Below are 17,532 nucleotides of genomic sequence, written 5' to 3' on the forward strand. Positions count from 1 at the left end.
TTATACCAATGTCAACTTCCTAGTTTTAACATTATACTACAGTTTATGTAAGATGTTACCATGGGAAGCAGCCAGGTGAAGGGTACACATGGCCTCTACACTATTTTTGCAACTTCCTGTGAATCTGTAATTATCTCAAAATAAAGAGATTTTAAAAATCAAATTAAAGATACTTCCCCAAGAGGTTATAAGCAACCTCAAAGGCAATCCAGTTTGGTTCAAGAGTGCAGTGTCATCAGCCGCAAATGACTCTGTCCAAGTATCTACAGGCAGCAGGACTCATTTCAAAACCATGACCAATCAGCTATTAAGATTTACAGTTGTGGGGCGCCTGGGTGGCTCAGTTGGTTAAGCGGCCGACTTCGGCTCAGGTCATGATCTCACAGTTCATGAGTTCGAGCCCCGTGTTGGGCTCTGTGCTGACCGCTCAGAGCCTGGAGCCTGTTTCAGATTCTGTGTCTCCCTCTCTCTCTGCCCCTTCCCCACTCATGCTGTCTCTCTGTGTCTCTCAAAAATGAATAAACGTTAAAAAAAAATTAAAGAAAAAAGATTTACAGTTGTGATTAGGAAAGCCTCTCATGTTGACAGGTATCTAATTTGGTTATGCTGATCATAAATCTTCAGTTATCTGGGATCACATCATTAAAATCACCTATAGGCAATACATTCTTACAACTGCTTCCTACATGGTACTACACAGGAACCATGAACAGACTTAATTACTATATTTATCTAACTGTAATAAAATAATGTGGTTACGTCTTCTTCCTCCCCTAACTATGACTTGCAACAAGAACTGCATCTTGTTTTTATCTCCTTTTATCACCAAAACCTAACCCACAATAGCTTTTCAGTAAATACACAATAAGTAAGAAAGAACCCGGTAATTAAGTTATTTTCTTGGACCTCTGGAGTGACTTTCTTTTCTGATACAAAGACATCCAGAGAAACTTCAGAGTGTCTATTTTGGAATCAGGATTAAATATATGCATACTACATACATATATATGTGTATGGGCCAAAGTCTCTGATATACAGGGGTATAATCTCTAAAAATCTTTACAACCACTTGTGTTCGATCTGTTAGTTTCTTGTTTTTTTTATTTTTTTTTTAATGTTTATTTATTTTTGAGAGAGAGAGAGAGAGAGGAGAGAGAAACCAAGCACAAGCAAGGGAGGAGCAGAGAGAGAGGGAGACACAGAATCCAAAACAGGCTCCAGGCTCCAAGCTGTCAGCACACAGCCTGACGCGGGGCTCAAACCACAAACTGTGAGATCATGACCTGAGCCGAAACCGGACACTCTATCAACTGGGCCACCCAGGTGCCCCAGATCTGTTAGTTTCTTAAAACAATGTTAACTCAGTTTGATTTAAAATAAAATAGAGGGGTCAAGCTATTCCAGACAAGAAAACCAGTATGAATTGTTGAACAGATCCCCTTAGCTTGTAAGTTCCTGCTAGAATGCTCTCCGTCCAGTTTTACCAAGTGCCAAGAATAATCAGCTTCTTTCAGAAATCAATGAGACATCAACACCTTTGGATTCTTCAACATTAACCAACTGAAAAGCATATGGCAATTTCTCTAAATTTTACATCTCTCACTTTATTAAAATATAGGTTTTTCAAATAAATATTTTAAACAACCCAAATCAATCAAAGCAATGAGATCACAAAGTGTTGCTTCTTTTTGCAAAGGCGGCACATTGTTAGCTTATACAGATAATCCAACAGCCCCATCCAAAGTCAATTAGGCTGTTTAAAACACACGATAGAGGCTACTTACGATCCCAGAGACACCAAGGACTCTGTAGGGGCAGTCATTTGAATAGGCTCCGAAGCTGGCTTGATCCTTAGAACCTCTGCAAAGCCGTCACCAAACCAGCAAGTGACATGCGCTATGTCTACAGTAAAGTAGAAAAGGCGATCCTGGCAGAGCTTCCGACGATATACAGACCGAGGGTCAGCTGACAGCACAGCCTCAATGGCATGCCTTGCTTCCTCTGCTGATTGAAAATATTTAAATGAAGACTGACTGCCATCTGCAATGAGAATAATACAACTTAATGCTGAAAGTCATGCACGTCAAATTTCATTACAGTGAACTTTAATGTGGAGTTTGGTTGGTTCCTTGATGATCACGTAAAATGAACTGGGTTTGCCAATCTATTCAGTCATTACACAGAATGTCACTTTCAAGTAGTATTTACTATCATTAGATTAAACTTATGCATGCCCCCAATTTTCATGTGCTAAACAAAATCTTCTATCTAATCTCAACACAGACTTTAATTCAATTCCTTGTCATTTTCTTCTCAGAAAGGAAGTATGGTCAGGGAAATGCATTCACAGTCGCAGCATTCTCAGAAAGCCACAAGAAAGAGGACTAAACCCACATATACCCAGAGCTCCAGCTATAGGTAAGAGAAGGTGCCTCAGATAGTTGGTGTCACACCCCTACTTAAAATAACACCCCAGGGGCGACTGGGTGGCTCAGTCGGTTGAGTGTCCAACTTTGGCTCAGGTCATGATCTCACAGTTCGCGAGTCTGAGCCCACACTGGGCTCGCTGCTGTCAGTGCAGAGCCCACTTTGGATCTTCTGTCCCCCTCTCTCTGCCCCGTCCTGCTTGCACTCTTTCTCTCAAAAATAAACATAAAAAAAAAAAAAAGTAACACCACATTCCCTAAGGAACAAGGACATGACAAAACAGATACGCTGAGAAAGTTGAACACCATCACGAGGGAACAAGCCACCCCATGCCACCCAGGTTTATATTTCAGGTAAAAAGATGTTTAACCCTGTTAAGTAGCAAACTTCCTACATTTATATAATTGTGGATGTATTATAATTTTTAAAAATACAGTATGTACAAAACAAATAAAAAATTAACTGTGACTTTTTTTTTTTTTAATGTTTATTTATTTTGGAGACAGAGAAGGAGACAGAGCACGAGTAAGGAGGGGCAGAGAAAGAGGGAGACACAGAATCTGAAGCAGGCTCCAGGCTCCAAGCTTTCAGCACAGAGCCTGACGCGGGACTTGAACTCACACACCGCGAGATCATGACCTGAGCCAAAGTTGGATGCTTAACCGACTCAGCCATCCAGGAGCCCCAACTGTGACCTAACTTTTAATAGCTACAACATAACATACATCCAAATGAAGGCTAGGCCCTTCCAGGAAGGTATGTGATTTAAACAGTGTTGTCCCTATTCAAAATATCATCTGGAGTGGTGGTAGATCTTTATTCTTCTGAAAGTAAATTCAATTTTTAGACAACAGCCAAAAATCACTCTGGGCTATATCCAATAAGTAAGTTTGTAAGTAAAGCCATGAAGTTCAATTTTTGGTCAAAAACGAAGGACCAACCAATTCAAATGCTGATCACATAGAATCCTTTAAAAAAACAAAGACAAAAACAAAAAAAAGAAGGACCAATTATGCAGTGCTAATATTCCTTTATTGCATGGCTCATAAAAGGACTCCAGGGCCACTCAAAAAAGAGGAGCTTTAAAAACATCACACTCTTTAATAACAGTGTAACTGGTAAAAGCTCCAGGCCTTTGGTTGTTCACCTGGCACCTCACTTCTCTGCCAACTAAACCTTCCAAGTTTAGCTCAAATACTTTTTCCTACAGGAAGCCTTCTCAGGTTTCCTCTCTGCTCCCTAAGTCACAATCCTTCTCTGCCTCATGTGCCCACAACACTCCGTTCCAGCACCAATCCCCACGTCCTCCCCCCCCCTGCCCCCAACACACACAACACGCTGCCATTCAATATCTTTTCTCTTTTCTAGACTATAAACTTCCCGAGGTCATTTCTTATTTCTGTATTGGCTCCAAATTCTGTTCTAAATCAGTCCTTGTTTTAAAGTGACATTTCATAATTCTTTTTAATGATTTTTTTAAATCAATAAGGCATACTGTAATCTCTCAGACACATAGCACTAGAGTTTGAAAAAGATAAAACTTTCCCAAGTACCAAGCATTCACTGATGACCGCAGGCCAAAGGGTAAGTATAAATACAAAGTATCTTCCAGGCAGCACTGCTTTCTTTGTTCTATCACAAAATCCTTTTAAACTTACCTTCCTCCTCCCATCAACTGTATACAATGATGAAACAACTTTCATAAACAGAATTGTTTTTTAAGTTTTTTATTCATTTATTTGAGAGAGAGAGAGAGTAAGCATGAGAAGGGCAGAGAAAGAGAGAAAGAGAAAGAGAGAGAGAGAGAGAGAGAGAGAGAGAGAGAGAATGAATCCCAAGCAGGCTCTGCACTCATGACCCAAGTCAAAATCAAGAGGTGGATGCTTAACTGACTGAGCCACCCAGGTGCCCCATAAACAGAACTTCTTAAATACAGAGGTCAATTTAAAAATTAAATGCTTTGTTTAAACACAAAGCATTAGGGAAGAACGAGAAACACATCCTGGAGTGGCGGACGAAATCAGACACACTCTTGGCAACTTAACTGGCTACTTCTTACTGGAATCACTGCAGCTACCTCTTAACAGCCCCTTCCTTCACTCTAGATTGCTGCTCGGGATCTGCTGTGGACAGGGGAAACCAGATTACAATGTTTGTTAAAAACCATGTGGTAAAGTAAACATGCTCCAAATAAAAGCCCTGTGGCCCCTCTTCTACAGTGAAAGGTATGTCTTTAGGGCTGGGACTTTATGGTGACAATAACTGTGCTAAGAGACCCTTTACCTCTTACTCTTGGGCTCTGTGCCACCTGATGGAATAAGATGGGATATTTCTCTAGTCAGACAGTAAAACAGATGAAAAAATGTAATTGACATAAGAATAGAACAAGCATAATTTAGCTTCTGAATGCTGTTTGAAAACCCCAGGAACTACTGTAACAGACTGATAAGAAGACTTAAATCACGAGCCACCTCATGAGGCAATAGCCATTCTCAGAAACACTTTACTGAGTTTTGGGACTCATTGTACTGAACAACGTGGCTGAATGGAAGTCGTCAGATGGTGGTGTTGCCCAAATATTATTTTATACTCCTGCATTTCTTACGACCAGTCATCCTGACAAATATGCTGTATGACTGCCCTCAGAAATACCAAATTTGACTAAAGCTCTCATTCAGAAATAAGAAACAGAAAGTACCTGGTACACCTCCTGAACTGAGGTGCTCAAGATCCATCTCTGCGTGAGGAGTAAACCGCACTTCCAAGGTGGCCACAGGGGCCTCTCTCACCCACGCAGGGACCACGCTGCAGTGGGCTGCATCAGCCCTCCTGGGACGGCAGTGAAGGACCACAGGCTGGACCTCTGTACTACTTCCTTGTGCAATCACTGCTTCTTTCCCTCTCCTTTGCCTCCTTTCTGTACCTTCCTCTGAGAAGCTCTTCTCCAGGAAATATGGGCCGATTTGCTCTTCTGCCACACTTGGACTCTGATCACTTCTGGATTCGACACCCAAATCTCCCACTATCTCTCTGTGCTTAGGGGAGTTTCGCCGGATTTGTGTTGAGCTGTCACGTTTCATATAGTTTTCTCCTGAAGTTCTGTCTTTGGCACATTTAAGTTTCTCCTCAGTGTGACCATAGTGTTGTGGTTTATCATATCTTGAGAGCTGTTGCTGGTCACAGCTGTCAGTCTTGCCACCGGACCGGGGCGTGTTTGGGTGCTTATATTGGTTATTATGTAAATTAAAGTCCTGTGAATGTTCAATCAAATTTTGTGGTGAGTCATACTCAGCTATGTAGGGCTTTATGTCTAGGACAGGTGTGCCATGAATCATGTCAATTCCAGAAAGGTATATGGCTCCACCTATAATGTGAAAAATACCTCGTCTTAGAAATAATAACAATGAAGACTAGTGCAAACAATTATAAACTAACACCATCCTTTTATGTCTCACCAAGCTTACTCACAATTCTCTTACACGCCAGGCTCTCTGATACCTGGTACCAAAACACCCTTTTCATTCTACCTGGAAACCCATCCTCTTCTTTACTTGTCAAACTCCTGCATGTTCTTTAAGGCTCTTAATATAACATCTCTTCTACAAAGCCTTTCTGGCTCTCTCTCTCTCAAAAAAGGAATAAATGTTAAGAAAAAAAAATTTTTTTTAAACATGACCAACACAGGAAACTGATTTCTACAACATGCTCACTGTGAATGAGCCTGGAACTTTGGAATGAGGACTTTGGATTTCCTAGGTGATGGATTATGCCTAACAATGTCTGCAGAAGGAGGAAAGGCATTGTAACATGGGTAAAAATTCATGGGATTTAGTCAGACAACCACTTGGCTGGATGCTATTAGGAAAATTATCAAACATCAAAGAGCCTCAGTTCCTTCATCCATGGAAGTAAGACTGCTACCCTATCAAGCCCAAAGAGACACTGAACATATGTGAACCCTCTTTACAAACTGTCAAGCACCACATAAATACTAGAAGTCACCATAACACTTATTTGTTAAGAATGTCTACAGTGTTATTGTATTTGCCTTTTACATTTCTCATTTGATCTCTCTGTTAGAATTTTAAGTTCTTCTGCAGTGCAGGGATTTTTTATCTGATTTGTTTACCACTATACCTCAGCACCTAGAACAATGCCTGGCACATTTATAGTGCTCAGAAAATATGTGTGGGTTACATGAATGATCATAAAATGTTCCAGTACTACTACCCAAGCTGGTTAGCCATCACAAACTGATAAAGCTCAAGTTGAACTGGCTACAGAATTTTCCTGGAAAACCTCCCTAAGGCCCAGCTGAATACAATCCAGGGGAGGAAGTTCAAGTTCTGGGATAAAACAAACAAAATAACTGGTCTTACCTATTTAGTACTAAGCAGACTGAAAACTACTCTTAGAACTTTTGTCTCATAAGATCCTAAAAAATACTGTGGAGTTCCAGAGAGGGCAGGTCCTGCTCCTGAGCCCATTTTACAAACAAGCAAGCTAAGGCCTGGAATGGTCTTCTGATTCCCAGTATACCTATTTCATCTTTTGCCTAACAAATGTGCTTATTAGGTCAGAGTGATTCAAGAACAGGATGCTTTACTAACAAACAAAACAAAGACACAAACCAAAACTCAAAAATACAGAGAATAGATTGGTGGCTTCCAGAGAGAAGAGGGTGGGGAGATGGGTGAAATGGCTGAAATGGACCAAGAGGTACAAACTTCCAACTGTAAAATAAATGAGTCATGGGGATGTGATGTATAGCACAGTGACTACAGTCAATAATACGGTCTCATATATTTGAAAGTTGTTGAGAGTAAATCTTGGAAATTCACATTATAAGAAAAACAACTTTTGTAACTCTGTATGGTGACAAATAGTTACTAGACTTATTACGATGATGATTTCACAATGCATATAAATATTGAATTATATAGTACACTTGAAACTAACATATCATTTATACTTTAATAAGGAGAAAAAAAAAAAAAAAAAGAAAGGGATGCTTCCAAAAAATGTATGGTCCATTAACTAGGCTATATATGAACACACAGTTAAGACTAATCTGATATTCTACACAGGTACTTCCACAATCTGACAGGTATTAAATATTATAGTGAGATTCATCACAGATCCTTTGCCACACATCAGAGTTAACAGCTGTGCTACAGCCATGACGCACGTCCAGTTCCTCAAAGGTGCAAGGAAGAAATAATACAACACCACCCTGTGTGTTTACCATATCTCCACATACAACCAGTTACTGTGTATTAATTCTGAAAGTGACCAGTTATTTTTGAATTATTTTGTATTTATTGTATTCTAAGTCAAAGAAAATTTGGTTACTAATGTAAAGATTATGAAATCTTTCATTATTTTAAAATAACTTAATAGCTTCTGACATATGTGATGATATAATCAGACTCTGAGCATCCTATGAGCACTGATTTCTAAGTGTAACATTCCTTGAGTCATTTCATTTTCTTCAACGTCTGATAGTTCTCAGGGGTTCGCACCATTGGTAATCATCTGAATAACAGGCAGTGGTGAATACTACATTGGCTTTAGAAGACTTCTTTTGGGTAAGGATAAAAAGATAAAAGTAGAAAGGAAATGTTTTACCTTCTACCTTTTCCAGCTTGGCCAGAGTCAATCCTATTGCATTGGGACGATGAGGGCTCCTTGTGGAGAAAACTCCAGTCTTTGCACCATTCAGCCTAGGAGGCTGCACTTTTGCCTTACAGCTCAAATGACCATTTTTGTGAAAAACAAACAAAATCCTATTGAAAATAAACCAAACCACTGAGTAAGAAAAGAACACAAGTTAATGTATCATAATGATTTGAGGGGAAACAATCTTTAATCCCATAAATTAGAACTGAAACAATGCTTTTAATGGTATTAAAATGTAAGCAATGAGGGGGAAAATACCATTCTGATTCCCCGAAGGGAGGCAGAGTTTTATTTCCATATCCTTTGCCTCTAACACAATTACTGGCATATGGTAGGAACTTAGCAAATGTTTGTGAAGTGCCTAAATGAGCAAAATTTACGAAGTAAATGCCTTCTGTTTGCCAGGCAGTATGCTAGACAATTTTATACTCATTTCATTTAATTCTCTTAACAAGTGTAAGATTTGTAATTTATCCCCATTAAGAATGAGGAAATTGTGGGGTGCCTGGGTGGCTCAGTTGGTTAAGCATCCGACTTCGGCTCAGGTCATGATCTCACGGTTCATGGGTTCAAGCCTGCATTGTGCTCTGTGCAGACAGCTCAGAGCCTGGAGTCTGCTTCAGATTCTGTGTCTCCCTCTCTCTCTGCCCCTCCCCTGCTCACGCTCTGTCTCTCTCTCTCTCTCTCTCTAAAATAAATATAAAAAAAAAAGTGTGTCTTTAAAAAAAAAAAATGAGGAAAATGAGGCTCAGAAATGTTAAATAACTTGACTAGGCATTCCTAAACAAAACACAAAAGAAGGAAGCCAAGAAGAGAAACAACAGATTTGAATTCATTAAGTTTATGACTACACAATGTCATCTCAGGAGAAAATGTCTGCTACCTGTATAATGGATGATGAGTTAATATCTGTGGTATATAAACTGTTCCTACATATCACAAAGAAAAGGACAACTCATAAGAAATTAAGCCAAGAACATGAATAGACAACTCACAAAAGAGTAAAAACTAGCAACCATATGAAAAGATGTTGAACCTAATAATTTAGAAATTGAACTGAAAAATAAAATACTGTTTTTCCCTGTCAGGCAAAAATGTAAAAAAAAACTGATAGCATATAGTGTCAGCAAGAACGCAGAGAAAAGGTCATTTTTATACATCTTTGAAACATAAATTAAGCTTACTAAAGTGCAATTTGGCAGTAGGTCTCCAAAGTTATAAATATGCACCCCCTCTAGCTCGATATCCATTTCTGATACCCTATTTGTAAAAAATACCCAAGTGTCAAGAATTGTGTCTAAGAAGGTTTGTTACAGCACTACTGTAATACCAAAATAACTATCCATTAGCAAGAGAATGGTCAAATCATGGTATACCCATATTTTCCAAAAGCAGACAGCCATCAAAGCAAAAAGGATGAATCTCTATGTACTGTCATGATATATACTGTTGAGTGAAGAAAACATATTCCATTGTTTAAAACACTCACTCCCAATGTGTATGTATATGCTTCTATGTGTATTAAAAAAGGAAAAGAAAAAGCCTGGTAGGATATACACCAAGCTGTTAACAACAATAATCTCTGAAGAGTGTAAGGGGGTGAGGATGAGAGAGGAGAAAAATAGGAGGGATACAGAAAAATCTCTATATAGATCCAGACCTATTTTTTTTATATCAGTAAATGTTTTTAACTTAATTAATTTTTAAATTTTTTTTTTTTCAACGTTTTTTATTTATTTTTGGGACAGAGAGAGACAGAGCATGAACGGGGGAGGGGCAGAGAGAGAGGGAGACACAGAATCGGAAACAGGCTCCAGGCTCCGAGCCGTCAGCCCAGAGCCTGACGCGGGGCTCGAACTCACGGACCGCGAGATCGTGACCTGGCTGAAGTCGGACGCTTAACCGACTGCGCCACCCAGGCGCCCCTAACTTAATTAATTTAACCAAGATCCTACAAACTAGGTCAGACACTCATGTTTTTACTCTACCCACATCTCCAAATTAACGTGAAATATAAACTATTTCAGAATAAATACCTAATTTTAGGTCTTCACTTTAAAATTAGACCAAGCCATACTGGTGATGCTGGAGTGAGGAAGAATGGACAGAGACAGAATTCCAAGTGACAATCAGTAACACTAGTATAACGCAGGTCCTAATATAGGTAACACTTTATTATTTAAAGTATCCAGATTTCTAAAGCTCTTTTGTCTTTAGGAAGAATAGACTTAATTCTTCATGGGTCTAGAGTAGAGTCATGCAAACTTTTTCTGTAAAGGGTCAAACAGTAAATATTTGAGGGTTTGCAGGCCAACCAGTCTCTGTTGTAACTGTTCAACTCTGCCACTAAACCACAAAAGCAGCTACACACAATACATAAATGAATAGGAGTGGCTGTGTTCCCATAAACATATTTACAAATATAGGAGGTAGATGTATTTGGTCCATGGGCTGTAGCTTGCTGACCCCTGGTCCAGAAGACAATAGGTACCCACAGGCAGAATCAAGAAGGTCTGCAGATTTCAGCTTGACAGAAGGCATTTATTATAGTCAGAACCAACTGCAAATGGAACATGCCCCCTCAGTGGATTCCAAGCTTCCATGAGGTTGCTCAAGATATACAGACAATCACGTGTGAGAACATGGTACGTGAATTCCATGCAATAGGAAGGATGGTCTGGATGGCAGACTCCAAGACTGCCTTCAACTGGAGTACTTTACTCAAGGGCAAGTTCTGGCCCAAAGAACCACTTCTAATTATAAAACAACTTACCAAACATGAGAAAACTGTTCTAAGCCCATCAAGGAATGTTCAGGATTATTAAAGATGCTCTTCCGAATTCTCAAACAAGCTCGCGAATGGCTACAAACAGATGGCTGCCTTGGAGTACCATTCTTGGCTGAGAAACAGGATTCCAAGTAGCCAACTGGCTCAGTTAAAAGATTCCCTACAGAAGAAAATCAGGTAAGAAATCATTAGTCAAAATGTCAAATAAAGATGTAGGAAAACATGTTTTCTTTAATGCACTGAATTCATAGTTTTAACATCTACCAAGTGTTATGCAACTATTAAAAATGATTCATATAGTATCATGAATATATATAAATAGCCTCATTATTACATACACATTATTATATCCCTTTGGATGATGAGCCAGAAAGAGTACAGGTCTAAGAAAAGAAAGACAGGGAGCATTTTTAGATGTTCTACTATGACCATAAATCAAATTCTATGTTACCATTTTCTAAGGCATGTGACTTTGGTCAGGGCTAAAACGGTATTTACTATAGAGGAAATAACACACACACAAAGTTAAATGAGAACTGTCACAGCACATGTAGGGAACAAGCTAGTTTGCTTGGCTAGAGTATGAAAGATAAGGCAAAGAATAATTAAAGATGAGACAGAGGTTGTATACAGATATCCTCATGCCTTTCATAAGTCTGCATTAAGCCACTGCACATTTACAGAAGACCTACATTAGTACCTGTTTTTGCTAATCAAAAGAAATCCAATGTTTATTTTTACCAAAAAAGGCAAAAATTGAAAATACTGTTCAGTATCTGTTTTGCAGAGAGCTGTTATAGATGCAGGGTGCACCTCAAGGTGTGAGATCGGCCCCACCCAGGTCCTTCCCCAGGAAGCATCTGAGCATCAAGACACTAGATTTTTGAACTTTGTCTGTGAGCATCTGTGGTTTATCTTGTTTTGTGCATCCACTAGCAAGATGTGTCCTCAGGTAACAGAAAAGCCTAAGAGAGATTATTTTTTGCATTGAGGAATGCTCAAAATATTTTCCATATAAATTAATGGTAACTACTTTGCATTATGCCATTTCAGCTTATGAAACATTTTGTAGGGATGCTCTACTTTTGGATAGTGGGGAAAACGTGTCCAAATAGGGATGCATTCAATTAAAAACAGAACATACAAAACAAAGTTGTTTAAGCAATAAAGGGAGTACATGGGATCATACTACTAAAATGTCTAGACACAGGGTAGATTTCAGATTAGGCTTGTCCAGTAGCTCTCTGCCCCTTTAGAATGTAAGCTCCCTGTGGGCAGGAGTTTTTCTGTCTTGTTTACTGCAGTGTTCACTGTCTATATTGCATGCACGGGGGTAGATACTCAAAAAATTCATGTTACATGGAAAAAAGCATTAAGTCTAACCTGATTAAAATGGGAATTGAAAAAGTGAAAGAACATAATCCCATTTATGAAAGTTTGTTTATACACTCACCTAAATATGTACATGTATGCTGAGAAAACTATTTGGAAGGATATTCACCAAAATGTTAACATTTTGGTAAATGGATGTGGTAACATGTAAAATGGATAGTGAGATTTTTGGATTATTTTTATATTTGACTTTGTAATTTATAGAATATTTGAACTTTTTATAATAATTAGAAACCCTTTTTTTTTCCTAAGTGGCAACTCCTTTCAAAAGAAGGAAACCCAGGGGCGCCTGGGTGGCTCAGTCGGTTGAGCGTCCGACTTCGGCTCAGGTCACGATCTCGCAGTCCGCGGGTTCGAGCCCCGCATCGGGCTCTGGGCTGATGGCTCGGAGCCTGGAGCCTGCTTCCAATTCTGTGTCTCCCTCTCTCTCTGCCCCTCCCCCGTTCATGCTCTGTCTCTCTCTGTCTCAAAAATAAATAAACGTTAAAAAAAAAAAAAAAAAAAGAAGGAAATCTGGCTAGCCAGTATCAATATAGGTTTAAAGTCCAATGTATCCACAGCTAATTTACAAATAACTTTTTTTTCTTTACATTTCATGAAAGCTTTACTAACTTCTTTTAAGAGATGATATAAAGACACTCTAGACCATCATTTTATTTCCAGCTTCCATTACCAGCATAGGTGGTGAGATTATAGGCCTGGTAGTGTCCCTCACAGCACCCTTCTTTACTTTTCACTTATAAAAACTATATTATTGGCTACATATAAAATATTATATGTAACACATATATATTAGAGCATCATATTATGAAATCTTGTGTACTCACCACAGATCCCAAGAACTAGAGTTTTACCAACAAATTGTTATCTTTTAATGTTGTTTCTCTCCTAGGGCACACCCATCCTTCCCGCTGAGATAAACAGGTGCCTGAATGGGGTCTTTGTCACTCACTTCTTTTTCTAATGTAGTTTTTTAAATATAATTTTATCACATGTATATGCATGCCTACATAATTTTTATTTTGTCTTTGAACTCTATAAAAACTGGTATTAAACTACATGTTATCTTCTCAGGCTTGCTTTTTCTCTCTCAATATTATGATTCTAAGATACTTCCATACTGTGTATGTTTTTGAGGACTTTAAATATTTTTTCAATGTTTACAGGCCTTCTTTTGTTTATCCTTATCCATGTTCCTGTGGAATAAAGACAGTAAATAAAGATGAAGAAACTGAGGCCAAACAAGTCTCTAGAGTTCCATTAAAATGTCATAAAGAAACATGGCCAAAAAAACAGCCCTAACCTAGTAAGTTGGGATCCCTGTGTCCTGTTTTCATTTAACAAACACTTTCCAGGTGTATACAATTGCCAGACACTGAGCTAAGTTTGGGTAAAAGAAACAACAAGAACTCTTATCATAGTGGAATTAACAGTTGTGAAGAATCTCACAATACTTCAATATCGTGGAAAAAAATATTTAAAGCACCTAGTATAACACCAAGTGCTCAGCAAAGAGTGTTTTTCAAAGCTCTTACTTAGGCCTTTCCCTCATTTTAACAGTATTACAATTGTATTAATTGTGTAATAAGAGAAAAACCAACAGTTATTAATGCAGAGTTTTTGTACACAAGGTAATTCTGGTCTTCTTGACCTCTTGCTTGGACTGTTAAATTACCCTTACTATATAATTCATGTCCCCCACGCAGGTCCCTCTCCCTGTTAAAATACACTACACCAATCCTCTAGACTCTGTTCCTTAATTTTATGCTACCCCCCTTTTTTTTTTAGGTTTATTTATTTATTTTGAGAGAGAGCACAGGGGAGTTGGGAGGGGCAGAGAGAGGGAGAGAGAGAGAATTCCAAGCAGGCTCAATACTGTCAGGGCAGAGCCCATTGAGGGGCTCCAATTCACCAACCATGAGATCATGACCTGAGCCAAAATCAAGAGTCGGAAGCTACACCAACGGAGCTACTCTAGGCGCCCCGCTACCCTCTAACTTTAAATTTTCCACTTTTCACCATTAAGAGACTTTCTATTTCTTACACTGGTATTTAAGGTTCTCTACAATCCTGAATCCAATCAACGGTTCCCACCCACCCCCGCCCCCCATCCATCCAATATTTCAGACTTACAGCTCCCCAATCCCATGCTATGTAGACCTCTGAGCCCTGCTCCTTCCTGTCAAAATATAAGCCTGCAATCTGGCACTGTGCAACAACTTTTTAAAATGAGCACAACCTCTGACCAAGTAGAAGTACTTTTAGCAAATTTAATCTAAGTTAAACATTTATCACACACACAAAGATTTTAGTTTTAACAATTTTCTTCAGAACAATGAAAACTGGCAGTACCCTAAACGTCCAGCAATAGCGAACTGGTTAGTTAGAACACATCTCTAAAGAAAAATAATGTGCAATCCGTTAAAATTATTAATGGTCACAGATTTATATGAAACTTGTTTTAGAAAGAAGTTACAAAACAATGGGGTCACATATCAATTCATTTTTCTAGCGTGCATGCACTGAAACAAGTATGGTAGGTTGACACCAAGATATTAACAGTGGTTTTCTCTGGATGATGGTGCACTTTGACTTTCTTCCATTTGCTTCTAATTTCTAAAAGTAATATTCTGCTATGATGAAGGGAAAATAAACCCATGCCCATCTTTCCAGGCCCACTTTAAAAAGATTTCCCGTCTCTCCGCCCCAGAACTTTCCCACGTCTCCCTCCTCACTTCCTACAGCACAGGAGGCCTCTCTCTTGGGGCATTTATTAGTTCCTAACGCGCGTTAACACCAACGTTCACATCCTATCTCTCCCACAGGCTCAAGAACCCCCTGAGAGAAAGGCCGTTACACTGCACGTGGCTGTTCCGGCCATCACGCCTAAACCAAGCCAACCACAGCTACCCAGAACAGATGACATCATCCCACTCGCCCCAGCAAAATCACGTGGTCGCTGGTGCACGTGATCCGTGGCTTCGCGGTAAGTACAATGACGCACTTCGATTCAAGTTCTCACATTTTACGTCCCTCTCTGCACTGAAGTCGGAGGCCTGAGCCTAGGCCTCTTTTGGGTGTGGAACCGCCGGTCTCTTAGAAGTTACCTGTTTCCAAAGCCGGCTTCACGCACCCGCACGGGGTCGCTGTGGCTTCAGGCCCTGTCTCCTCCAAGACGCGCATGGCTACTTTTCACTGAGGTGCCGACCCAACTCGGCAGACTTTCCGCTTCCTGTGTCCGAACTTGGTGCCTGCGCAGAAGCCGCGCTGGCGGGGTGGTGCGGGCTCAGGGGCTGGCGCATGCGCGGAGAGGGACGCGAGCTCACTGCGGGTGGCGCTGGCGGCCCCTGTAAAGTTAGGGTTGGAGCGCTGAAGCCATTGCCCGGCCTCGGTTCCTTTCCCGGGTCCGGGCCTCCGTTGACTTTAGCGGATCCGCTGCGATTCCCCGCCAGTCAGCGACTCCGCGTTCCATTGCTTGCCAGTGGGGACATTCGGTGACGATTTATGCACTAAGATGTCTCTCTCGAATTTTTAAAGAAAAAGGATGGATATATGCAGTTACCACATTAGCATAATTATCGGATGTTGGGAAATGTTAGAAATTCTTGCGTGGTAGGAATACACAGATGATTATTTATACTTATGTATATTCAATTTTTCCACAGTAAAAACGATGTATTGTCAGCAAGGAACCCCAAGTAAACCTTATTTAAAGTCTAATGGATGGGGAGCCTCACACTGGAATAGGGGGTAAGTGGGGAGTTTTTTGTGTGCTCCATACTTTGCGGGAATTGAAGCGAGAATGAAATTGAGGGTCAATATGCCATGTACATAGAAGAGATTGTAATCTTTGTTTCTGGACAGCTCTGAAAAGGGCCAAATAGAATCGTATTTTCATCCCATGCGATGACCAGTTATCCTTGTAACGATACTATCCTTTTACCTACTTACTTGTAACGTCATCTCTCACCTATATCAAGTTTCTCTGCGTATGTAATTCAGTATATGGGCTTTTTATCCTGTTTGTGGTGGGGAGAATAAATGGCTTGCAATATAAAATATTCAAAAGCATGCAAATCCACAGATTTTAAACGCACAACCATGAAAAGCTGTCGCTAAACCTTTTCATTTGTTATGGAGTAATAAATAGATCACTAGCAGAAAATAACCAGCAGGAGCCAAAGATTGAAAGAGAAGGTTGTGGTTGAAAACACACTCATGCACACACACACACATACACATACACACACACTTTAAAATTGATCACATTCATAAATATGTCTTCTGTCGTCTGTCCATGAAAATTTGGAAAAAAATGCCATTTATCTGTTTCCAGGGGAAATGCTGTTAATCAGTGTGTCTGCAGAAACAAGTTTGAGAACAATTAAGCTATATACACTCTGTGAAACTGGCACTGTAATAGCTGTGTTTGCCACTGGATGGTGGTGTTGAAAGTGATAGTATTGCTTAATTTGTGGACAGGCTAGTGTGGAAATGTATTTGCCCTCCTGACCTTAGATATCATTATCTAATGATAATCACGAAAAAAAAATGCATTACCAAGTGTGGCAAGTACTGAGATGCAAAGCAGATTTGGAGACACTGATGTAGATTGCCACATCTAAATTTCAAAGGTAAAATTTTTTGTTCTGGAAAATAGTAATTTAAATATGTAACACTTTTATTATATGATTTGAGGTTTTTATTATCCTTTCTAGAGTTATGTAAGATTATTTGTAATTTATAAGGCAACCTTCTGGGGCGCCTAGGTGGCCCAGTTGGTTAAACACCTGGTTCATGATTTTGGCTGAGGTCATGATCACAAGGTTTGTGAGTTCGAGCCCTCTGTCGGGCTCTAAACGGACAGTACGGAGTCTGCTTGGGATTCTCTCTCCCTCTCTGCCCCTCCCCACTCAAAATAAATAAATAAAAACTTTATAAGGCAATCTTTTCTTTGGAGGTAAAATCTAGGAATCTGCCTTTAAAAAAACTAAATGCTGGGGCTCCTGGGTGGCTCCATTGGTTAAGCGTCTGACTTCAGCTCAGGTCATGATCTCATGGTTCGTGAGTTCAAGCCCCTCATTGGGCTCTGTGCTGACAGCTTGGAGCCTGGAGCCTGCTTCAGATTCTGTGATTCCCTCTATCTCTGCCCCTCCCCCGCTTGTACTCTGTCTCTGTCTCTCTCAAAAATAAGTAAAAACGTTAAAAAAATTAAAAAAAAAAACACTAAATGCTTCTAATACAGG

The 17,532-nt window shown here is 39.7% G+C and overlaps 1 protein-coding gene and 1 long non-coding RNA gene across 7 annotated transcripts in view; one reads left to right on the plus strand and one right to left on the minus strand.

The window, feature by feature from the left end:
- Positions 1-1,300: 1,300 nt before the first annotated feature.
- Positions 1,301-15,470, minus strand: TRMO (tRNA methyltransferase O). 6 transcript variants are annotated; one of them, XM_042965161.1, is made up of 6 exons: positions 15,022-15,126; positions 13,114-13,482; positions 10,880-11,054; positions 8,056-8,213; positions 5,126-5,791; positions 1,301-2,040 (listed from the first exon to the last, which is right to left on the minus strand). In XM_042965161.1, the coding sequence occupies exons 3-6, from the start codon at positions 10,906-10,908 to the stop codon at positions 1,781-1,783; spliced, it is 1,113 nt and encodes a 370-aa protein (XP_042821095.1). In that variant the 5' UTR covers positions 10,909-11,054; positions 13,114-13,482; positions 15,022-15,126; the 3' UTR covers positions 1,301-1,780. The 6 variants fall into 6 exon arrangements, with proteins under 6 accessions (XP_042821095.1, XP_042821094.1, XP_007089354.2 ...); XM_042965160.1 differs by lacking the exon at positions 15,022-15,126 and adding an exon at positions 13,590-13,784; XM_007089292.3 differs by lacking the exons at positions 13,114-13,482; positions 15,022-15,126 and adding an exon at positions 15,394-15,470.
- Positions 15,398-17,532, plus strand: part of LOC122233268 — a 36,688-nt gene continuing 34,553 nt past the window's right edge. The window contains exons 1-2 of the long non-coding RNA XR_006210810.1: positions 15,398-15,486; positions 15,952-16,036. This is a non-coding gene — a long non-coding RNA (uncharacterized LOC122233268). The remainder of the gene's footprint in view (positions 15,487-15,951; positions 16,037-17,532) is intronic.

Source organism: Panthera tigris, chromosome D4, assembly GCF_018350195.1.
Source record: "Panthera tigris isolate Pti1 chromosome D4, P.tigris_Pti1_mat1.1, whole genome shotgun sequence".
NCBI classification, from domain to species: Eukaryota; Metazoa; Chordata; class Mammalia; order Carnivora; family Felidae; genus Panthera; species Panthera tigris.

What these genes read in the sequence shown, in the direction of transcription:
- TRMO (XM_007089292.3), bottom strand. Translation starts at nt 15,469, where the DNA reads ATGCGCGTCTTGGAGGAGACAGGGCCTGAAGCCACAGCGACCCCGTGC. An exon ending in GAACAGTTTTCTCATGTTTG is followed by an intron (nt 8,214 to 10,879) that starts GTAAGTTGTTTT and finishes TATTTTCAATAG; the next exon opens with GATTTTGTTTGTTTTTCACA. An exon ending in CAAGCTGGAAAAGGTAGAAG is followed by an intron (nt 5,792 to 8,055) that starts GTAAAACATTTC and finishes TTCACATTATAG; the next exon opens with GTGGAGCCATATACCTTTCT.